The following is a 15,293-nucleotide window of genomic DNA, read 5'->3' on the forward strand; positions in this document are numbered from 1 at the left end:
TATAATAAATCAAAAACTATTTTATATAAACAATAAAAAGAAATGAAGGTCTAAAACTAGTCAACTTCACTAATTAAATAGTTTTGTTTTTGGATGAATATTTTAGTATCACAACAAATATGTTTGTGTATTTTGTATATATGTGTAAAACAAGTTCTGTTCTGTCTTTTATTCATTATTTTTGTAGGAGTCTATTAAAATCTGTTGCTGAGGAGCTCAATCAAAGGTACAGCCCCTCCTACTGTCTCTTTTGATTGGTCAGCCAATCCTCTATGCAATCTAATCACTTCTGCAGTCTCATCTCCTCTGCTTGGCACTGAGAAGCTCTTACTGCTGAGTGTGTGTGTGGGTGTGTCTGTGTGTGGGTGTGTTCTCTGCATTCTTCTCTGGCTGCTATACCTTCTTAGCCTCACCCTCTTCATCTCTCTCAGGGGTCATGTGACACATTTAGAGGATGAGGAGGAGGATGAAGGTGATGATTTGCAGTAAGTGAGAGGAAGATGTAATGTGAGATGTGTATCATTCAAAAACACCTGTGATCATCCGTGACTCCCTGTCTGTTAGTGTCAACCAGATGTGAGACTGAAGGATGCGCTCGGTTTGTTTTGTAGTGTGTTTGGTTTGTAGTTGCTTGCTGGTGCACAAATGCATGATCGTTATTGAAATGCACATCATTATTTTTTAATTCATGTGCCCTCGTAATCTTTATTCAAAAACTTTAACCTCCCCTCACCCTCGCAACAACAATATCTTCTCTAATGTGTGCTTTGGCGCGAAGGCTAGGCAATAAAGCCTCCTCTACAGCAACTTGACAATGATCCAATCAATTCCTGATGGACAAATTGAAGTCCCACCTTACATGTTTGCTAGTTTGATAAGCTGTTTCACTCGAATATACATCACAATAGGGGAGAAAAGATTATCACAATTTCCATTTCATGCCAACTTTAATACAATTGCATATGCTACTACGTTTTTATAAAATCACACTTACAATTTTTGTCTGCCAGACAATATTCCCATAGATTTTCTCATAGATTTTCCCATAGATTAACTTTGAAGAAGGAACCTGGTTTATATCTAGAGAGCAGAGTATCATAGAGGCTTAGGTCTGGGCTTTTTTTGATTTGGAACAGTGCGCAACCACCCAGAACACCCTAGCTAAGCTATGCTAATATATTTATGCTAATGATATTTGCAGGGACAAGTACCACTCACATTTTCTTCAGAAATGTAAAAATATAGTCATAAAAATGTTGTATATGTTGTAGTAATTTGATTCGACATTTGTTTTGGTTTGTTTAATAACCTGGTGATGAGAACAAGATATACAGTAACACTTTCATTTTCAGTCACTTTGAAGCTCAAAGTCCAAACTGAGGACAATTGCAAATTGTGTTTCCTGGAATTTCAAACTCTAAGAAGTTCAAAATATTCCCAAGATCTGCTCTGGATTAGGTTGATTATGTGTATGCGAGCATATTTAGCACTCAGTTTGTGTGTCTTGTGTCCACATGACCATTCTTGCTTACTTTCTTTACTGTTTTTAACATTGCATATGAGGTCTCTTTCTTCATCTGATTGTATCCCTGTATGTGTTTCCACCTTTCAAAGAAACTGTGCTGTTGGTCCTTGCATCCTGGTTTTGTGTTACCACATCATGATTAGCAGTAATATAAATCATTACAATGATTTTTGTGTGTCTGCGTCTACAGCAGTAACTCCACTTCCACCATGAGGCCTAAAGTGCCTCCTCCTCTGCCACCCAAGGTAAAACTTACACACACTTTTCCTATGCAAAACATGCCTTCTGACATAATGTGTAACTCGTAACTCACATCTCTCTTTTTCCCTTAATCTCTTCCTAGCCGAAGCTTCTGTCTCCAGGTCAGAACAGTACCGCCTCAGAGGACAGTACCGGAGAAGGGACCATTAAACGTTCCCCAGCTTCTGCAAGCTCCACCCCTCCTGTTCGGCCTGCTTCCTGTGTGCCCCCCAGACCACCACCTCCTCGCCTGCCTCCACACAGGCGTAGTAGTCTAGGTAACAAACCATCTGAGCACGATCAGACAGAGCCAGCAGGGGATGATGGGATTTATAGGTTCTGGGAATGGCTTCATGCTGAACAACAGGAAGAACAAAGTAAGCTAAGCACCGCCCACTTGAGCGTGCCCTCCTGTGATTGGTAGACAGCCCTGCCAGTCTTCCTCTATTCCTTGTGCTTTTGAATAATATTGGCATGAGTTCAGTCACCCAACACAGATAGCTGTAGCTTTACCATAGGTTAGTTAAGAGCCTCGTAGATGAGTCAGTGTGATATAGTAGTTAGATTGTGTTGTTTGACAACCTAATTCACTTAATATTTTATGCAAATAACAAGGTAACAATCGTGCCCCAAAATGTAGCGCAGAATACACTTTGCACAGCTCAAGTCTTTTTCATTGCCTAGTTATTTAGGATCAGACTACCTATATCTGACATACATGGGAATATCCACTTTATTTTTAGCTTAAGAACGGACATGGCCATTTTTAATTTGAATGCGCAAGGCTTATGGTTTTTATTCACTCCAGTTATTTTAGCTGTACAAAAGTCTGTTATGCTGCTTGCACTATTGAAAAAACTGCTTAAAAAAAGCTTAAGCTTGTTGGCTAGACTGGTTAAAGCTGGAAGTAGCTGGTTTTAGATGGCCTTCTAGCCTGGCCAAGCTGGTGTTCATCTGGTCTCCCAGGCTAAAAAGTTGTCAAAACCATCTGTGACCAGGCTGGAAGACCAGCCAACCAGCTCTGAGTGGGGTAGTATTTCAAAATTATATTTATTATCATATATTTTATTTATTATCATAAACATGTACATACTGGTTTTTTAGCAAATGAATCAGAAGTCTTGCAACTTCAAGACACCTGAATGACTCAGTTACTTAATTAGCACAATAACATCTGTATTAAAAAAACCCCACAAATTCTATGTACTGCTTGCTTTCTGCAGGTATTATTAGTGCAAACATAATCAAGCAAATAGCATGTTTTTTTGTTTTTTTTAAAAAGGGGCATATATAAAGAACCTAATTTCCATAAGCGTGTCTTTGTTTTTTGTGGTTTCAGTTTTCAAAGGACAGATGATATAATGTGATCATTTATGTGCAGGTAATGGAGTTTCTGTCCAGGAGAATGGAGAGAAAGAAAAACTTGCCTCCCTTCCCTCACCTAATCTAAAGGTATGGTTAATGCTTTATATATATATATATATATTTATATATTTGCAAAAACAGATAACTCAGTTTTTTTTTTTTTTCAAAATCAAGTTTTTTTATAATGTTATCATGTTTTTATTGTGTTTTATTGTGTTAGTTAACTGTTTTTTTTTAGTTATTTTTTAACCTAGTCAAAATAACCCAACTGCAGTTTGATTGAGATTAATTGGAATGCACAAAGTACTGACACACAAATCATTTCACCAAGTTTTACATTTAAAATCAACAAACAACAAATAAAATGAGTTTTTGTTTGCATAACTAAAACAATAACATTGCCAATGATGTCCGGATTTTAAATGACAACATGACTGACAACAGTTTATCTAATAGCATGTTCAAATATCTAATGTAAATGTTCAAATAAAGCTTTGAAAAAGTTTCATAAATGGTAAACCTCATATATACATATAACATGACATGTGCAAACATTGTTATAAAATTCAAATATTTTCCTTATTTGTTATTATTTTCTTATTACGTATTTTGTAAAAAAAAAAAAAAACGAAATTCATGAAAATGGTTTAGATGCCCAGTAAAGAAAATATCTATGCCTCCTTCATTATGTTATTGTTATAATTAGGGTTGTTATAAGCCCTAAAATTAAATTATTAAACATTGTCTGTGCTACGTACAGGAGGAGATGCAGTAGATGTGAAATATTTTGTCTTGAGTAATCTGACTTTACAATTATTGCCCTGTGATTACTATTCCCAGATTAAATGGGAAAACAAAAATAGTTTGATTACAGCGTTGATCTGTTTGTCTTTTTGTAGCTTCCATTCAGTAATGGCCTCCCACCGACCCCTAAAGTACATGTGAGTTTTCTCTTTATCTCTCCATCTTTCACTATTTTTCCTTCTTTTTCTCTTTCATACACACAAAAATTGAAAGATGTATCGGCACACCTAGATTAACACAAATGTCATAGCAACTAAATTTGGAGCGTTCAAACTCAGCTCTGCTGTCACAGTGTTGATCTTTGTTTCTGCTTTGCAGATGGGAGCTTGTTTCTCTAAAGTGTTTAACTGCTGTCCCCTAAAGATTCACTGTGCCTGTTCCTGGATAAACCCAAACACCAGGGGTAAGAAGCAGTTCATGTAGAGCTCATGCATTCTCAAATCACATGCTCCTAAATGACATAATTATAATAATTATGTTTTTCAGCTTTATGAGCTTCCCTTATTACTCTTTTTCAGATCAGTATCTGATTTTTGGTGCAGAGGAAGGAATTTACACCCTCAATCTGAATGAAATCCATGAGAGCACAATGGAACAGGTCAGGGCCTTTTTATTATGGTTTTCTTTTGGCGTTGAGGTTCAAAATTAAGAATAATTTAAGCAGGCTTGGCGATATAGATATGAAAAATCATATTTTTAGCATTTTAAATCTGTATTTCAAAATGCTAAAAATATGGAAAAATGGCATAATGGATAATAAAAATTATAAATTGATTTGATGTATGTCATCAATAATTATGTATTTGCTCTGAAAGAAAATTAATCAGATTGAACCATCATTTGAATTTAATGTATCTTTTATTTCATTGAATCACGTACAGCTGGTTCCACGGAGGTGCACATGGGTGTATGTAATGACCAACTGGCTGCTTTCAATATCAGGTGAGATAAAACCAATAAGGAAAAGATTTACCATGCATTAGAAGTACATTTTAGCTTTACCGTAATACAATCTATGCACATATATGGGTGTTTTCCACAGGTAAAGCATCTCAGCTGTACTCATACAACCTGACGATGCTTTTTGAGCAAGCTCGACAAATGCAGAAGTTACCTGTTGCCATACCAACACACAAACTCCCAGACAAAATCATCCCACGGTATGATTCAGACTAATCTTTTTTCTTTTTATATTTTTGTGTAGCTGTTTAGTCCGTTGTCATTTGTAATTTCAAATATATATATATATATATATATATATATTTTTTTTTTTTTTTTTTACTGTAAATCCTATTAAATCATATCATTTGCATTTTAGTGCTGTCATGTTAATGCCTTTCTTTCAGGAAGTTTACTGTGTCCAATAAAATACCAGATACGAGGGGTTGTCAGAAATGTTGTGTGGGTCAGTATGAACGCACTCACATGCACTTGATATTCTTATGTTTTGTGTTGAAATGCATACCAAATTGTATGATCAGAGCACTGCATGTTTAAAATCTTTTGCATATATGCAATCAAAAATGAAACCTACTTCTGTATTTGTATTTATAGTGCGAAACCCATACACCGGTCATAAGTACTTATGTGGAGCTTTCCAGTCCAGCGTGATGCTGTTTGAATGGGTGGAAGCCATGCAGCGCTTCATGCTGATAAAGGTAAGTGAGAGAATGAGAAATCACACTGAGAAACACAAAGTGCATCCATGCACAAGATGACAATCCTGTGTATGTATGTGTGTCCAGAGCATAGACCTCACCCTGCCGTGTCCATTAGAAGTCTTTGAGATGTTGGTGGTTCCTGAGCAGCATTATCCACTGGTTTGTGTGGCGGTCAGTAAAGGAAGCCATCCTGATCAGGTGGTCACGTTTGGCACCGTTGATCCCAACGCCGCCAACCCAGCATTCACAGAGCCCGGTCAGTATCAATTCAAAATTTGACTTGGTTTGGATTGCCAAAAAGAGTGTTGCTCTTGGGACTTGTAGGAACTTTTGTTGTGTTGTGTGTTTCCAGAAACACCTCAAACATGTGTCATTCATGTGACTCAGCTGGAGAAAGATACCGTCCTAGTGTGTCTAGATCGTAAGTCATTTCTTTTTATTATAATAAATCATAATATACAATATGATTGTTATGTTTATATTTAATATAATACTCTGCTAAATAATAATAATATTCACTTTTGTTTTATGTATATATTTAGCTATATTATTTAGAACAATTGGTTATAATCACTATAATAGTATAATCAATTCAATTATCAATTCAGTTATTGTTATTGTTAATAAGAATAAGCAATAAATAATGCATATAATACAAATGAATTGTACTTAATATTCTTGTCGCCATTTTACAAAACCACAGTTTGATTTTTGCCACAGTTATAGCTATTTTTAGCTTCAATATGATAAATCACATGTACATTAACCTGTCTCCTGATAAAGCTATAATGGTTTCGGAATTCACACAGAATCTTTTTCTGTTGGTATTTGTCATTACCTGCAGCGCAGATTCATGTTCAAACAAGCATCTGCACAGGCTTTTGCATTTTCTTTATCCAGCAGTTCCAGCTCTAGGAAGCCATTACTCATAATTTCTTTCTGTATTTTGCAGGGTGTATAAAGTTGGTGAATTTACAGGGCAGGTTAAAATCCAACAGAAAGCTGTCAACTGAACTCACCTTTAACTTCCAGATTGAGGCAATAGGTAAGAACTAAATTAATACGAGAGTCAAGACTGAGGTGGGGATGTCATTGTGTGCTTTGATTAATAACAATGCATTTGTCTTTTCTCCAGTGTGTCTGCAGGACAGTGTTTTGGCGTTCTGGAAGCATGGAATGCAGGGAAGAAGCTTTAAAAACAGTGAGGTGTGTGGTGTGCCTTTGGTTTTCTAAATTCACCTAGTTTTGCTTTAGGAAACAGGTTATCAAAATAGCTTATCATACAAAAGTGAATTTTGATGGGTTAATGCTTCCATCGTGACGTACCACTGATCTAGATTATACATTCATAGCCCGTAACATAGCTTTAAAGTGCAGTCACATTAGCCAAATTTTGTGGGCAAAACAAGGTCAAGGTCCATTGTCAACAACTGATGGGAAATTATGTTCTCTGCTTTAGATTACTCAGGAGATCTCTGATAACTCGCGAATCTACAGGCTGCTGGGTGCGGACAGGTGAGAGCTCACTAGAACACACATTGTACCTCCGTGGTCAGCACTGTTCTTGCAAACATTTTCTCTCTTTCTCAGAGTGGTGGTGTTGGAAAGCAAACCGACGGAAGACCCTACAGCTCAAAGTAATCTGTACATCCTCGCGGGCCACGAGAACACCTACTGACAACACACTGCCTTCACACACACTACATAATGCATGCTACAAAGTACATGTTCCTGAGACTTATACACCTCAATTTCCTTTATGAAGCTACTGAACAAAACACTACAGAAAAAAAAAACATACTCAAAGACAGTTGAAATTAAACACTACAGATTTTAATGCCAACTTTTTTGGTTTGGTATGATACCAGCCCCTGGTTGCTCGTATTGATACAAAATCGATACCTCAGTACAAGCAGATGTAGGTAGACCGTTTAATATGCGTGATAGATTCGCATTGCATGTAACGGCAAATCAAGTAATTTCAATTAATTTCCAGTTAATGCATTATATCTTTTGGTATCGTACAGGTTTAACGTAATTTTTTTGTACTGCCAAACTGCGTGAACTTGCTATAGATGCATTTCAGTGTCAGAGACCTTGATACACAACCATCAGTTCTGTGCGACTGAGATAACTAATGTGAAAACACAACAGTCTAGTACAAAAGTTGTCTAAAAGAGGACACGAATATCATGGCTTTTTATATCTGGCATGATATGCAGGTGTTTTACCATCTTGTTAGCTTTGTAGCTTTCAGTACTGCCCTGTAAACAGCTCCTCTCTGTCATGCTAATAGCAGTTCACACGGAACGCATTCTCGCATTTAAAAATAGAAGAACACAAGAATGTTGAAAAACAATTAGTAGAATGGAACGCAGAAACACGCTCTGTGTGAACCAACTGTAAGTCTAACAAACTCAGCTGTATTTTCTTCTGCTTCTCTTTCTCTACATTTCCCTCTTTTGGCGTCCACTGTTATCATAAGGGTGCAGTCCTATTAGTAAAATTTCTATGAAATTTTGCGGGTAAAAAAAGTCCATTGTCATGTGTAGAGATACATGAAGCACTTTCAGTGTCACTTTCAAACCAAGCAATTTTCTGTTGGTCAGGGCAGCAAATTAATGTGACTAATTTTAACCCGATGTGAAAACTTTGTGCGAAAATCTTTCACCCTAATGAGAAATTTGCTAAATAACTGTTAATGTAACTGCACTTTAAGGCTTCAGTAAGTTTTATGTCTCATTAGATCCATATTTCCTTATTAACAGCACAATAACAGACAGTGAAACCTTAGTGCATGTGTTTCTGTTGCTTTGAAAATTATGAATGTTAATGAGCTTATAGGCCATTCACACAGAATGCATTTTTGCATTTTAAAAAATGTGCGACCCAGGGCAGTGGAATGAAAAAAAAAAACATGCAACAAATCAACCTTCTTTTAACTTGAGAACCACATTTTTAGAACCGCATGTCATTTGCAAGACACTATGAGAGGTGCAAGAGTAAAGGTCAAGTCAATCTAGCATATGTTTACATACAAAACAATGAAAAAGCAGCAGAGAGAAATACAAAAACATGTTCTCTGTGAACAGAAAAAAATCCTGCAGTGAAGGATTTTGCTTATTAGTGATTTTTAAGGTATAATGATTTTTGCTTATTAGTTCCCACATTAAAAAATACTATAGTAATTTATAGTAAATACTATAGTGTTTTTGAACCATACTATAGTAAAGTACTTGAATTAATTTGTTGTGATAATTCTATAGTTGCTGTGGTAATATAACAACTATAGTAATATAAACAAATTACTTTACCCAATACTGTACTAAGTTTTCTACAACTATAGGGTATATTATTATACTACAATACACAACAGTTTACTGTAGTAAAAAACTAAAGGATACTACAGTATTTATTACAGTTTATCAGTTCACGATAGTTAATACTACAGTATGCTGTAGCATTCATTAACAAACTGTTGTAAATACTATAATATATACAGTATAATACACTTTACTATAGTATGGTTCAAAAACACTAGTATTTACTATAAATTACTATAGTATTTTTACACGTGGGTTGCCAAATACGAGTAATTTTGTTGGATTGTTTAAATATACACTAGGGGGCGCCATGTTATCATGATATTATTCTGCAACTCGTGTTACTCAAACTGAGGTAAAGGATTTTTAGTTACCATTTCCAGTGGATTAAGCATTGAATAATGAAAGTAATAACAGCCAATATAAATATTTTCATCAAAGTATAATCATTCATGAATGATGCTAATTCATTCATACTGTAGTGATATCCTTAACTCCTCCTTTTCATTATTAAAAAAGTACTGTGGCTGTATCATGGTATAGTGGTATCAGATGGCAATACCATATATATCATGGTTCTGAATGATTACCCTAGTCATATACCATGGTATTTACATGGTACTCAAGGTGCTTCAAACAATACCATGGTATTACCATAGTGCAATGTCCAAGAAATCATGAAAATACCACAATAAGACTGTTTGTAATGCTCGATACTGTAACAACATCTTGAGCCACTTAATGGGAATGGAGTGATTTTTAGAGTTTTTCTATTTCATTATTTATGCAGAAAGGCCAAGTGTCATGTTTTAGTTCATTACCAAGCACTGTATTGAAGGTTTGCACAATGCATTTGCTCACGTGTGCTTTTCTCTGTGTGCTGTGTGTGTGCACTTACAGGCTGTAATGTCAATAGTAAGAGTTTAACAGATAAAGAAATCCTATTAATCAGGCTCACTGAGAACTGAACAGAGACAATAACGTCTTACGTATGCAGTATGTGTAAATATGAAATGGGAAGTCAGAAAAAGCGCTCTTTCTAGAATGTAGCTGTCTGTGAAGCTTTCTAGCATTTTTATCAGTTCGAATCACATATCTGAATACGAACTGTTCTTTTTGTGTCAAAATAGCAAAATCATGTTTCGTTTAGCTGAATGCGCAAATTTAGCATGTCGTGTCTACCTCTAACATGCATTTAAAAACTCTACATAAGATCATACGCCATTAAAACCCTACTGCAAATAAAGCATCTCCCTAGCAGCAGTTTTAAACCCTGGGCTTGTCACGTGATCTACGATCTGGATTTTTGTCAAGACCCGAATGAAACCGTGTCTGAGCCTAATCTCCAGTAACATTTACTCTATATGTTTGAAAGAGTCATAATTGTGTTATTGGATGCTTTGCGTACAGAGCGTGTGTCAAACTACTCCATGTTCACTACAGCAGCGTTTTCTTGTGTGATGTGATGCACATGTCTTGTATATAGTGTAAAATAATTTGAGTTTTACAGACTGTATAAAGCCAATATTTTGTTTCAAATGTGAAACTCTTTTATGAAATTTAACACATTAAACCAAGGTGAAAAAATATCAAATACATCTGAATGGTGTTGTTATTTTTGTTATATACACACACATTTATACACAAAAATAAGTGTTACCTTAAAATAAGATTTGCTTTATTATAGCTTTATTTTAATTGTTACCATTTACATTTGCATTCAAATATATTTACATTTTTATTTGTAAAGTATACAGCATGTATTTATTAATGAGTAATTAACATTATACATTAGATCAGATATAGTTTTGCATCCTGTCAGAGCGGCCCAGCATAAACTGAACAAAAGATGGATAAGTGTTAAACTGTTTGTTTATATGGGTAAGTATATATTTGCATAAACAATGCAAGAACCAAAGGTTCTCAAAATTCTGCCCAAAATTATATTACTAATAATTTATCATGCAAAATGTTTTATGTCCGAAAGCATGAAACCCTCGACATTCAAGAGATATTTAGAGAGCAAACACTAAAGACCAAGCATTTGTGCATTCCCTGAAGCAAAACCAGTAGAGAACCACTTTAAACAGCAATTCCTCTGTCAATGTCTGCTGTGTGAGGGGCTTTGGTGGACTCCAGCTCTCCGCTGCTTTGACACTCAGCTTTCACTGTTGTCTTCTCCTTTCCGTCGCCACTAGACCTGACACACACACACACACACAGACACACACACACACAAAGTATCACGGCTTTAAATGTGAGGACATTTTTTATGTGCAAAGTAGCCGTGTGTCTCCTCTTATTAACTCACTTCTTCTTAAAGAGCTTCTTGAAGGAGTTCCTAAATCCTTTTCCTTCTTTCCTACTGTGTTCACTCAAGGGGGTGTGGTCATAATCATCAGACACACCCCTCAATTTGAGCTCCTCCCACACCAGGCTTCTAGGATCCTGAGGAACAAGCACAATGAGCTTTTAGTGAAAAGCTCAATTGTTTTAGTATGCATTTATTTAAATGTGAGTGTGTGTGAAAGCCTTTCACACACACTCACATTTAAATAAATGCATACTAAAACAATTTAGCTTTTAATTTTCAGCTTTTAGGGACAATTGTAAGGTTTTGTGGGTGGTTGCCAGAATGTCCATCTGCAGGCCATTCAGTGATTTGCTCTTTCTCTGCACTGCCTGTAGAGGGTGTGGTCTCACAATATCTGCTGAGTCAGGTGACACACAGGCTCTGTTGGACCTATAAACCACACCCCCAGCTCTTCGCCCTCTACTGTGGGACTGTCGAGGTGGACTATGAGAAGAACTACAACGCACAAAGGCAATATCAATGCTGGAGTCAGAGGAATGAGACGGGCTTGAGCAGCGAGAGCCTCCGGCTCCGTAGGGAAAGAGCGCACTCAGAGCATCAGAGAGGACAGATCCCGTTCCCTCCGTCTCTGGAATGCTGCGCAGAGGAACTGAGATGGCTTTGTGGCGAGAGTCAGAGTCAGACAGTAAGGAGACAGGGGATGGGATTTCTGGGTCGTAGTGATAGGGTGCCGTTTCATAGTCAGGGTAGCGTTTGTTACATCGAGAGGGATCACTTAAAATAAAAAAGACATAGAAAATGTATAAGGGTATTTCTTCAGTTCTGGGCACTTTTTAATGTTTTTGGAAGAGACATTAAAGTCTCTTATGCTTACCCAGGCTGTATTTATTTTATCAATTTAGAGTAACCGTTTTCAATTTTAAATATATTTTAAAATGTAATTTATTCCTGTGATGACAAAATTTTATTTTCAGCAGCCATTACTCCAGTCTTCAGTGTCACATGATGCTTCAGAAATCATTCTAATATGCTGATTTGATGCTGAAGAAACATTTATTATTATTACTATTGAAAACTGCTTAGTATTTTTCTGGAAACTCTAATACATTTTCAAAATTCTTTGATGAATAGCATTTATTTGAAATTGAAATCACTTGTAACATTATAAAAGTATTTAGTGTCTAATGAATGCATCCTTGCTGAATAAATGCATTTTTTTTTTTTTACTTTTGCACAGTGGTGTGTATCTCAAATTTAATCTCAAACACACTCTTCACTAAATAGACTATTTAGTAGGAAATTTGTCAGTGTGATGGAAAGAACACCACAAATGTGGAACATGCGATAAATAATTTTTTTTTTAAACTTATATAAGTAATATTTTTATGATGGATGAAAGGGTAAAAAATAAAATCCATAAAGGGCATAATGAAGGCATGGTTAAATTTACATAATAGTGCCTAAAGTAGAAACACCCATAAATTCACAGAGAGCTCATTTTGTGATATATTTGGTTGGTGTATCTATCTACTCACTTTTGTGTGCTGGTGTTGCTGTAATTTTTCTCATAGTCGACTTTATACAGCTGTCTCACTGTAGACCTGACATTAAAAACAAGTGCCAGTAAATCTTACAACACAAAAACACACACATTTGTTCATTTGAACTTACCTGCTAAGCTCTTTTTGGGTGTGTGAGGGCCGCTCCTGCTGGTGTGTGCACAGGTTGTGTGTGTGTTCTCGCAGGGCATGACTGTGTGTGAGGAGCTCCTGGTTGTGCTGTAGCAGATGGCTGTACTGGGTCATGAAAGATCGGAGTTGTTGCACAGACACCAGTAACAGGTAATAGTCTGGATGCTCTGACTCTGTCTGCTGCAGAAGACTCTAAAACACAGCAACATACAAATGGATGCATATATGCATTTTCTTTAATGTAGCAATGCTTGACCAAGGTGATACCATCACAAGTATCAAACATGCACAACTAACAAACATGCCTAAAATGCTGTTAGTATGACAATAAAGATGTATTTGACTACCTGGAGGAGAGTGTGGTATTCTGGGATACGTTGGACAGGTCGTAGAAGCAGAGAATGCAGAGATGGACGTGTCTCATCCCCTGTGATGTCACTCTGGATTTGAACACATACAACAAATTAGAAAGCCATTATGTGGATTCATCTCAAATTTATCCAAGGTAACCTAAACTTGTGTTTTATGTGACAACTAAATGATCTGGGTTTATTCAAAAATATGATTTCAATATTCTACTATTATGATAATAACAATATTAACAAAAATTATAAATATTAAATGAATATTATTTATTAATACGGTGAAATGAAATAGAAATGTCATTCATAGAAACATAATGTACCGTCTCTATCATTTCTCAGGCATTACACTATATGCCTCAAGTATCAGCATATTAAACAAAATTATGTTTTTAATCTTAGTTGCATTTATTAAATATAAAATGTGTGTATGTATACCTCCAGTAAGCTGGCTGATTTTGAAGAGGAGAACAGACTAACAACTGTCAAACATTCTGGCAGGTCCCGTAGGTATGATACATAATGATCCAAAAAATCACTCTGCAAAACACACATTTGAGATTACATAGTGCACTTTAGGGCATGGTAGGATGGCAAATTAAGCTCATTTTCGCTCTATAATATTTTACGTCTTTGCTAGTGAGCCTTAGAAATACATCTCCCATGATTCCTTGCCAGTGGCTCTTAAGAACTCTCTCCTGAAGGAGGTGAAGGAGTTCCAGATGCTGCTGAATCAAGAAGCGTAGAGAGGGAGGGAAAGGCCTGAGAGTAAGAAACGAGAATAAAAAAGCAGCATCATGCGCCTCAAATCACTGTTTTACAATACATTTTCTTCCTTAAAATATATAATTACTAAAATCTACTAGAGATGAGAAAGAAAAGAGTAACAAAATATGCTTTATATTATGTCTGTTCCACAGCAGACTATTACAATTCACAGTCTCTGTTTAGCACTGAATTTCTGACAGGGAGAACTGAATTAATGTTGTTGCCTGTGTAGGGGCCAATTAACATTTAACATTGGGACAACGCTACATAAGTGTGAGAGTGATACATAGTTACCGTTTGTCTTTGAGGTCGATGTTTTCCGAGCCATTAAAACTGATGTTGGCCTTTAACAGGAGTGAGAGATACGACACATACGCTCTCTCAGACTCCAACAGCTCCAGTGCTGCAGTCTGCCTCTGAGCTGAAAAAAAGATTGAATGATTTTAAAACTGGTCATTTATTTTTCAGTTCTTTTCACTTAAATTATTATGACAAATGAAAAATAAAAGCATTTTCACTTTTATTCTGCTGCATATCACTCACTTATAGTTGAGATATTTTGTTCTTTCAAATCTCGGCTGTTTTTTCTCTCCCTCCACACTGGAGACTTCTTTTGACCGTCATGCTCAGGACAAGAGTCTAACCGCAAAAACACAATCTATTGTCATCTTATACACTACCACGCTATCATTTCCACACTTGTGTTTATAGTACAGAACATAATTTCTAAATTGTAATACTCACTCTGATTAGCTGATAGGCTGCTTGTGTAATGCTGAATGAGACTGAGTTCTGTTTGGCTGTTTAGAGAGGCGTGGCCATCCACTGATCCCTCCCCCCTTGAGCCTTTCCTATCAATAATACCACATTTTACATTTAGTCGTTTACCAGACGCTTTTATCCAAAGCGATTTACAAATGAGGACAATAGAAGCAATCAAAATCAACAAAACAGCAATGATATGCAAGTGCTCTGACAAGTCTCGGTTAGCCTAAAACAGTACACATAGCAAGTTTTTTTTTAATGTTATTTATATAATTAATCAAATGAAAACAAGTAGATAGAATAGAAAAGAAAGAATAGAGAAACTAGTTTTAGAGGCCTTTTTTTTTTTTTAAAGAAAACAAGCAGTTAGAAAACGAAAACAAATTTTCAAAAGAAGTTACGTGCAGACTGAATCCCAAGTGTGTTAAATTGGGTCTAATGTTCAATACACTATACCATAAATTGTAAAAAAAAA

General features: G+C 36.0%; 2 protein-coding genes across 4 annotated transcripts in view; one reads left to right on the top strand and one right to left on the bottom strand.

Annotated features, from left to right (window-relative positions):
* Nucleotides 1-8,327, top strand: part of map4k3b (mitogen-activated protein kinase kinase kinase kinase 3b) — a 17,076-nt gene extending 8,749 nt beyond the window's left edge. The window contains exons 16-33 of one of the 3 annotated variants that reach the window (XM_016528795.1): nucleotides 188-226; nucleotides 432-485; nucleotides 1,716-1,770; nucleotides 1,869-2,142; nucleotides 3,147-3,217; nucleotides 4,030-4,071; nucleotides 4,253-4,337; nucleotides 4,453-4,532; nucleotides 4,816-4,876; nucleotides 4,977-5,094; nucleotides 5,281-5,339; nucleotides 5,489-5,592; nucleotides 5,680-5,851; nucleotides 5,948-6,016; nucleotides 6,548-6,640; nucleotides 6,731-6,801; nucleotides 7,055-7,110; nucleotides 7,186-8,327. In XM_016528795.1, coding sequence (XP_016384281.1) covers nucleotides 188-226; nucleotides 432-485; nucleotides 1,716-1,770; nucleotides 1,869-2,142; nucleotides 3,147-3,217; nucleotides 4,030-4,071; nucleotides 4,253-4,337; nucleotides 4,453-4,532; nucleotides 4,816-4,876; nucleotides 4,977-5,094; nucleotides 5,281-5,339; nucleotides 5,489-5,592; nucleotides 5,680-5,851; nucleotides 5,948-6,016; nucleotides 6,548-6,640; nucleotides 6,731-6,801; nucleotides 7,055-7,110; nucleotides 7,186-7,273 — 1,591 coding nt within the window. In that variant the 3' untranslated portion in view covers nucleotides 7,274-8,327. The remainder of the gene's footprint in view (nucleotides 1-187; nucleotides 227-431; nucleotides 486-1,715; nucleotides 1,771-1,868; nucleotides 2,143-3,146; nucleotides 3,218-4,029; nucleotides 4,072-4,252; nucleotides 4,338-4,452; nucleotides 4,533-4,815; nucleotides 4,877-4,976; nucleotides 5,095-5,280; nucleotides 5,340-5,488; nucleotides 5,593-5,679; nucleotides 5,852-5,947; nucleotides 6,017-6,547; nucleotides 6,641-6,730; nucleotides 6,802-7,054; nucleotides 7,111-7,185) is intronic. The other 2 variants (XM_016528804.1, XM_016528813.1) reach the window with 2 other exon arrangements.
* Nucleotides 8,328-11,501: 3,174 nt separating this feature from the next.
* The window catches only part of LOC107721667 (uncharacterized), a 5,580-nt gene continuing 1,788 nt past the window's right edge, over nucleotides 11,502-15,293 (bottom strand). Inside the window, exons 4-12 of the mRNA XM_016529802.1 lie at nucleotides 14,798-14,899; nucleotides 14,597-14,692; nucleotides 14,348-14,474; nucleotides 13,915-14,047; nucleotides 13,724-13,825; nucleotides 13,271-13,363; nucleotides 12,904-13,115; nucleotides 12,768-12,833; nucleotides 11,502-12,006 (exon numbers count right to left, since the gene is read on the bottom strand). Coding sequence (XP_016385288.1) covers nucleotides 11,502-12,006; nucleotides 12,768-12,833; nucleotides 12,904-13,115; nucleotides 13,271-13,363; nucleotides 13,724-13,825; nucleotides 13,915-14,047; nucleotides 14,348-14,474; nucleotides 14,597-14,692; nucleotides 14,798-14,899 — 1,436 coding nt within the window. The remainder of the gene's footprint in view (nucleotides 12,007-12,767; nucleotides 12,834-12,903; nucleotides 13,116-13,270; nucleotides 13,364-13,723; nucleotides 13,826-13,914; nucleotides 14,048-14,347; nucleotides 14,475-14,596; nucleotides 14,693-14,797; nucleotides 14,900-15,293) is intronic.

The sequence above is a fragment of the Sinocyclocheilus rhinocerous genome, unplaced genomic scaffold (assembly GCF_001515625.1).
Source record: "Sinocyclocheilus rhinocerous isolate Xijiao unplaced genomic scaffold, SAMN03320098_v1.1 scaffold432, whole genome shotgun sequence".
NCBI classification, from domain to species: Eukaryota; Metazoa; Chordata; class Actinopteri; order Cypriniformes; family Cyprinidae; genus Sinocyclocheilus; species Sinocyclocheilus rhinocerous.